At 32.8% G+C, this 8,616-nt stretch overlaps 1 protein-coding gene across 1 annotated transcript; it reads left to right on the top strand.

Annotated features, from left to right (window-relative positions):
* Positions 1-2,287: 2,287 nt before the first annotated feature.
* On the top strand, positions 2,288-4,589 carry LOC110910928 (linamarin synthase 2). Its single transcript, XM_022155506.2, has 2 exons — positions 2,288-2,789; positions 3,517-4,589. Exons 1-2 carry the CDS (start codon positions 2,288-2,290, stop codon positions 4,455-4,457), a joined length of 1,443 nt encoding a protein of 480 aa, XP_022011198.1. The 3' UTR covers positions 4,458-4,589.
* The last annotated feature ends 4,027 nt before the right edge of the window (positions 4,590-8,616 follow it).

Raw genomic sequence — 8,616 nt, forward strand, 5'->3', positions numbered from 1 at the left:
TAGTTAATCTGTAAATTTGAGACGCCATTGTTCACCCTCTATAATTTTTAATATATTTTGAAAGTGTTTGTTAGTGGAAGAAAGAGAAAAAGTAATGATAAAAGTTTTAAAAAAACTATTATAAAATTGAATGAATAGAGAAAATGTAGTTCCTTTAAGTGAAAGGTAAATTACTTTTTGAGTCCCTGTGTTTTATGAGTTTTAACCACTTGAGTCCAAAAGCAAAAAGTTTAACGACCTGAGTCCGCATAAGCATTTTCTTTAACCATTTGAGTCCAAATTTCTAACTCCATCCACCAAGTCTGTTAATTATTAATTATGAGGGTAATTTGGTCATTTACACATAAAGTACAAGTCTTATATGCACATCAGTACAAGTCTCTTCTCTCTCTCTCTCTCTCTAAACACAACCGCGCAGCCACCATCCCTACCACTGCTCCACCATCATCCCCACTACTGCCACCACCATCGCACTACCGCCACCTCCAAACACCCACCACAACCGTCTCACCCCCACCACTGTGACGGAGTCCTCCATGGCCATTGCCATGGCCTCTCTCCGATTAACAACCTCTACCCGATCCATATCCCACATGTTAGATTGCTGCAGTGGATTTCCATCACTGCACCACCATACCCATCTCTGTATAATCAAATGTTCAAGCCATGTCACGAACAAGATATCAATGTGAAAGAATTTTATTAATCACCGAGTAACTTACAATTAATAAATCCAAATGAACTCGAAGACGAGCTACCTTTGTTTCCTTGACAAAGAACTCGAAGACTTAGATTGCAAACCAGCAGACGTCCAGGTGCTGTTGTTGCTCTCCGTGCCGCTGACCCATCCCCACCACCTAAAACCTATCCAAAAACCTCCATGAACTCGATGGCAGCAACCACCACTCGTGGAACAGGATCTTGAATTAGGGTTTTTGTCCAAAACAAGAAAAAAAAATGGGGGTTTTGTTCGATTCAGGGCCAAGGTTTCGATTCAGTTGCTGGCGCCGTTGCAGGCAGCGTTAGGGTCCGCCAGGACAGGGCTGTTGCAGGCGGCGTTGGAACCCTACATCTTTAACAGGTCCGCAGGCCGCAGTGGTAATGGTGGTAGCGCATTGCAGGCGACGTTAGAGTTTGGCTCTGATGGTGATGGTGGTAGTGGTATAAGGTCCGTCCGATTTAGAGTCTTGTGTTTGTGTTCTAGAGAGAGAGAGAAACTGAGTGTATTTGAAGGAGAGATGAGAGCTTTTGTGTCTATTTATATTTATGTTTTTTTAAATACAAGGGCATTCTAGTCTTTTCATTAAAAACTAACAGATTTGGTGGATAGAGTTAGAAATTTGGACTCAAATGGTTAAAGAAAATGCTTATGGGGAGTCAGGTCGTTAAACTTTTTGCTTTTGGACTCAAGTGGTTAAAACTTCTAAAACACAGGGACTCAAAAAGTAATTTACCCTTTAGTGAAATTATAGGGTAAAAAAAGGATGGAATGGATGTGAATGCTCTAAGAGCATTCACAATCCGCCCCCCAAATTCTATGAGATAACTTTTTAATATATTTTGAAAATAACTATTATTAAATTGTAGATGGTTGGAAGTGGTTGTGAGTAGTAGAGAGAGAAAACGTTACTATTCATGTAAATTTGAGGAGACACTGTACACCCTCTATAATCTTTTAATAGATTTTGAAAGTGTTGGTGAGTGAAAAAGAGAGGAAAGGTAATGATAAAACTATATAAAAGTATTATTTAATTAAAAGGAGGGAGAAAATATAGTTATTTTTAATAAATTACACCGTAAAAAGATGAAAAGGATGTGAATGCTCTAAGAACACAATAACCCTCTTTTTTTCTAAATATTAACAACAATAATTAATAATTAATAATTTTATATGATAAGCAAAGTGAATTAATATGACAATAATAAATTCAACACAAGCTTTAAAAAAAAAAACACATATTTACAATTTAAGGGATATTTTAGATCTAAACAACACTACATCAGAAACTTGAATTTGATTTGCGAATGATTCTCGTCTAGCAGAATTCTAATATTCGAGTATTACTTCAGCTTTTTTTGAAGAGCTTTTTTTTTGAAGAGCGAGTATTACTTCAGCTTATTAAAAGGTCTGGAGAGTTCTTACTGTAAAAACAATATTAAAAATAATTTTAAATTTTACAAGTTGTAATAAATTATTCACGAATATACTCATAAACAACGCATCTTCGAACCACCAAGAGCTTATATAATGGTACCACTTTAATGGCAGTTCCTAAGCTTAAACCAAATGGATTGCAGCAACAAACCTCATGCAGTTCTTGTGCCATACCCAGCACAAGGCCATGTAACCCCTTTCATGAAGCTTGCAAAACTTCTATACTCTCATGGCTTCCACATAACCTTTGTCAACACCGAATTCAATCACCGGCGTCTCATCCGTTCCAAAGGCCCTGAATCAGTCAAGGGCATCCCGGGCTTCCGTTTTGAGACCATCCCGGATGGTATGCCACATTCGGATCGAGACGCCACTCAGGACGTGCCCATGTTGTGTGACATGACCAGAAAGACTTGTTTGGGTCCGTTTAAAGAGTTGTTGTGTCGGCTGAACTTGACGGACGGAGTTCCGAAGGTCAGCTGCGTTATTGGAGATGGTGTGATGAGCTTTGCCATTAAAGCTGCTAGGGATTTAGGGATTCCGGAGGTTCAGTTTTGGACTTCTCCGGCTTGTGCTTTTATGTGTTTTTTGCATTATAGAGAGTTCATTAAAAGGGGCATTGTTCCCTTTAAAGGTTAGTACACTCAATATATGCATATTGTTTGATTCAGTTTAGTTTGATTTAACTGGCCCCCACCCCCCAACGTTCATATTTCTGCCGCTAGCATGCTCGCCCCGGGTTTGGCTCCTCCTACTAGCCTGGGGCTGTTGTGGTGTAGAAAGTGAAAGATTAATCAACTCTTCATAAACCATTCAATGAGAAGTTCGTTCATTTAATAAATAGACAAACATGAACACCTTGTTCGGTGAACAGACATGAATAGACACATGACATGTTCGTTCATTTAGATTCATTTATGCTCGTTTGTTTGAATTTATTCAAATTTATTTATTACTAATATTAATTTACAATTTATTCGTTTTCTAATTTCAATTTAGACTTTGGTTTAGATAAGTTGTTGTTGCTTTTGAAATACAAGACACAAACATGATGGTATTTTAGTGAACCGTTCGTATAGAATATTAACGAGCGGACATGTATAGAAAAACATGAACACCTTCATTTCTATAAATAACGAACATGCACCAAACATTTCTATGATTTGTACATGTAATGTATTTTTTTTTTTTTTTTGAACGACAAAGATTACATAAACACTCCTAAATTACATTAATTCTACCATATGTCAAGATTTGAACCCTGGTCTTTCCCCAAGAGGCACAAAGCCTCTACCACCCCACCAAAGTGGTGATGGCGTACATGTAATGTATGATCACTAAATATATATATTCTTTTGTAGATGATAGCTATCTAACGGATGGCACGCTAGAAAAACCAATTGACTGGATTCCGGGGATGAGCAATCTTCGTTATAAAGATATTCCAAGCTTCATTAGAACAACGGATCCAAACGATATCATGTTCGATTTCATGGGTGAGGAAGCTCAAAACAACTTAAATGCACCCGCGATCATATTCAACACGTTCGATGCATTGGAACACAAAGTAGTCAAAGCGATTGCTTCAAAATTCAACTACCCGAACATATATACAATAGGCCCTCTTCCTTTACTAGCCAGATATGTACCGGACGAAAGTCCAGTACAATCACTCAACTCGAGTCTGTGGAGGCCAGACTCGAGTTGCTTCCAATGGCTAGACCAAAAGAAAGAAGGGTCTGTTATCTATATCAATTACGGTAGCATAACTACCATGACTAATCAACACTTTGATGAATTCGCGTGGGGCTTGGCAAATAGTGTGCAACCATTTTTATGGGTGGTTCGACCCAATGTGACGATGGGGGATTCAACATCTATGTCTGAAGAATTCTTGGAAGAGATCAAGGATAGAGGAATGTTGGTTAGTTGGTGTGATCAAGAAAAGGTTCTGGCCCACCCTTCGGTTGGTGCATTTTTATCGCATTGTGGATGGAACTCGACGACTGAAAGCATACTCGAAGGTGTCCCATTGATCTGCTGGCCGTTCTTTTCAGATCAACAAACAAATTGTGGATTCGCTTGCAACGAATGGGGGATTGGGATGGAGATTAATCATGATGTGAAGAGAAATGAAGTTGAAGCCCTTGTTAGGGAGATGATGCAAGGGGAAAAGGGGAAGGAAATGAGAAGAAATGCTAAAGAATGGAAAAGAAAAGCAAAAGAAGCTACTGAGATTGGTGGTTCATCATACAATAATTTCCAGAAATTTATCAAAGAGGAACTTCATTACCATATTTGATGTTAAAGATGCTTTTGATTCTTGAAGAATGACGATCTTATTAATATTTATGTATTTCTTTTATGTTTGTTTTTTCAATATTTGAAGTATCATTCAATTAACATATATTTCAAGGAAAAAGTAGTTGTTTTACGTGAGCGTTTATCTACGTTCTTTTATTGATGCAGATGCTCTAGGATAACCAGTTAGACAGCTATATATAACAGATATAAAGGTTATTAAGGTCTAATCAGGAATGTGGAGCACTTATTTAGTGCTTGTTCGGTGGTGAAGAGGGTATCGTCGGTAGTTAGCGCTTGGTGTAAATTGCCCCAGATATATGCTTTCGACTTCAAAGATATTATGGAGATACACAATTTCAGGCATCTAGGTAAGAAAGCTAAGGGTCTCATTCAAGCTTTGGTGATGATTTCGTGTTGGTGTATATGGAAAGGAAGAAATGAATTTGTTTTCAAGCAGATTAGTTGAAGTCCGCAAGACATTTTAGGGGAGGTTAAATCGAGGGGATATGGGTGGGTTAGAATTTAGAAATAGAAGTTTCTGTAAATGTTTTAGAGCATTCACATCCATCCCATCATATTTTCACCCTAAATTACACTAAAAAATACTACATTTTCTCTCTCATTTTTCAATTAAATAATATTTTGTTATACCTTTATCATAACCTTTTCTCTCTCATGCACTCACAACCACCTTCAAAATATATTAAAAAATTATAGGGGGTGAACAGTGTCTCCGCAAATATACAGATGAACATTAATATTTTTTCTCTCATCCACTCACAACCACTTTTTATATTTTTTATATTTTAAAAACACACACATGTAATTTGATGCCATGGATGTGAATGCTCTTAGTTGGATAGATTGATGTAAATACACGTTGTATTTGTTATAATTATTTGTTCTTTGCCTGCTTAGGTTAGGGGTCTTGTTTGTTGTTTGGCCTTTTGCTACGCTACGATAAAAGATTTGTTGTTGAATAAACACAAACTTTGAATTGATTGATTGGCTTAACTTTAACAACACTTCTCCTCCACCTCATCACTACCATTTAATTTCATTTATTGTCACTTAGAACAAATGCTACGATATTATATATATATATATATATATAGAAAGTATAATGTACTTCAACGCTTAACCTATATTAACATACATGACAAAAAATATAACGTGCGTTATTATCATAGAACGTGCGTGATTATAGTCCCATGCGTGATTATGTGGTCCCATGCGTGATTATGTGGTCCCATGCGTGATTATACTCCTGATCCAACGGTTACCATTGTCTCCTACGTGATGTATGATAAGGCTTTTTGTATGTTAACCTTTCTCTCTCTCTCTCTTTCTCTCTCTCTCTCTCTCTCTCTCTCTCTCTATATATATATATATATATATAGGGGACCGCTAGAATGAGAACCACCTCGAGTTATAAGAACCGCGAGAACCACACCGTACGGGGCGAGGTGGACCAATTTTTTTTTCAAAAACGTAGATGCATGTATTATAAACACATTCGTAAAAAAAATTAAAAAAAAATGTCGTGCGTGTAGTTTTTTACACCACAAGTTTGTGGTTTACGAGTTCCGTAAATTTACGGCGTAAACCACAAACTTGTGGTGTAAAAAACTATACTTTTTTTTAAAAAAAAAAAATTTACGAATGTGTTTATAATACATGCATCTACGTTTTTGAAAAAAAAATTGGTCCACCTCGCCCCGGATCAAGTAGTTCTCGCGCTTCTTACAACTCGAGGTGGTTCTCATTCTAGCGGCCCCCTATATATATATATATATATATATATATATATATATATATATATATATATATATATATATATATATATATATATATATATATATATATATAGGGTAGGGCTAGATAGAAAACCCTATCTATATAAAAAACCCTAGAAAACCCAACCTCCCGACATTTTTTTTTAAAAAAATAACACATGTAATATACATGTTTTTAAGAGTTTTTGGGCCAAAAAAATCAAAAAAGCGCCGAATGGATAATTTAAAAAAAAAATTCAGCAACTTTCAGCATTTTTGTCTAACACATGTTAGGCACTGAATTTTGTTTATTTTTTTAAAAAAAATCCCTTCAGCGCTTTTTTGTTTTTTTTTGGCCCAAAACACTCTAAAACATGTATATTACATGTGTAATTTTTTTCAAAAAAAAAAACGTCGGGAGGTTGGGTAAAAATGGGGGGAGATTTGGGTTTTCAGAGTTTTCTAAGAATTTTAGGGTTTTTTGTCTAGCATTACCCTGTATATATATATATATATATATATATATATATATATATATATATTTATATATTAAAAATAGAAGCTAATGAATAATAATTATAATATTATAATAATATATAGTTTTTTAATACTTTTATTATTTTAATATTATAATAATAGTTATTTTCTTTACTTCTAACTTTAATCATTTTTTTAATATAACGGATTGGGATAAGCTTGGTGTCAACAAGTATCGAGCCAGTACTGGTCTCGAAAATACTGGTACGGTCCTGTTCGGCATCAGTAAATGAAGGTAAAAACCGACACTAATACAGAAAACACCAAAAGTTGGTGACGAATTGTTTTATGAATGAAGAAAAGAGAGAATATATTTAATGAATAACGGAAACAAATTTGATTTGTATTATTATTTTATTAATACATATTAAGATAGAAATAAAAAATTAATAAAACAGAACACTTTATTAAAAAATTAATAAAAACAGAACACTTTACTAATACAAAAATTCACAATAATAACAATCGTTTTTTATCTTTAATATGAGTATGATATTGTTATATAAAAATAAAATAAAAAATTTATTTTTACTGGGTTTTCTTTGCATTGTGTAAAATGTTCAGATCATTGTGTCTTTTTAACTGAGTTTTTGTTATTACATTTTACTAGGGCTTCTATAAATTGTGTTATTATCAAAACTTATAACACAATTTTAATTTGGGTTTAGGCCATTGCGTTTTTATCAAAACTTATAACACAATTTATAACACAATAAAGATGTTATATTTGAGTTTTCTATACATTGTGTTATTGTTTATGATTATTGCGTTTTAATATGTTGTTCATTGTGTTTTTGTTTTTTTGTTCATTGTGTTTTTAGTTTGGTGTTCATTGTGTTATAATCTGTTATTTATTGTGTTATTTTGTTATTGTCCATTGTGTTTTAGTATGATGTCAATTATATCTTTTATCTGTTGTCTATTGTGTCTTTTATCTTCTATTATCAATTGTGTGTTTTAGTTTGTTGTTCACTATGTCTTTTATCTGTTGTCATCGATTGCGTTTTTAGTTTAAATACTCATTGTGTTTTACATTATGTTCATTGTGTAACACGCAACTGGGTTTTCAATTTTTTTTTTTGAAATCTATAACAATAGGGTACTCATATTAAAGATAAAAATACACTCGATTTTATGGTATATTTTTTAAAAAAACAAATGTTGTATAAAAAAAGTTACGAACGTTTAAAAAGTGAGGGGGGAAATAGCATGTGACTTGCATATGAATATTCTTTTTATTCTTTTGAACAAAATTACTCTTCGCATTTGATTTCTTTTTTGACACTTGTCACTCTACGGTGACCTCTTACCCTCCTTATTTTTAAATCTCTTGTATTATAACTCAACCCATATTAATAATACAAACTTGTGAATGGTTGTCTTTTAGCTATAATAGATGACATGTTTTGGTACAATATCTATACATGTATCTATATGTTCTATCAATATGTATTATGCATAGATTTTTAAAAAATGACCCGTGTGTTTGCACATGGGTCTTACCGCTAGTATTAATAATACAAACTTGTGAATAGTGTTTTTAATTAACCTATATATTATATTATATTATATTATATTATATTATATTATATTATATTATATTATATTATATTATATTATATTATATTATATTATATTATATTATATTATATTATATTATATTATATTATATTATATTATATTATATTATATTATATTATATTATATTATATTATATTATATTATATTATATTATATTATATTATATTATATTATATTATATTATATTATATTATATTATATTATATTATATTATATTATATTATATTATATTATATTATATTATATTATTTTATATTATATTAT

Source organism: Helianthus annuus, chromosome 15 (assembly GCF_002127325.2).
Source record: "Helianthus annuus cultivar XRQ/B chromosome 15, HanXRQr2.0-SUNRISE, whole genome shotgun sequence".
Lineage (NCBI taxonomy): Eukaryota > Viridiplantae > Streptophyta > Magnoliopsida > Asterales > Asteraceae > Helianthus > Helianthus annuus.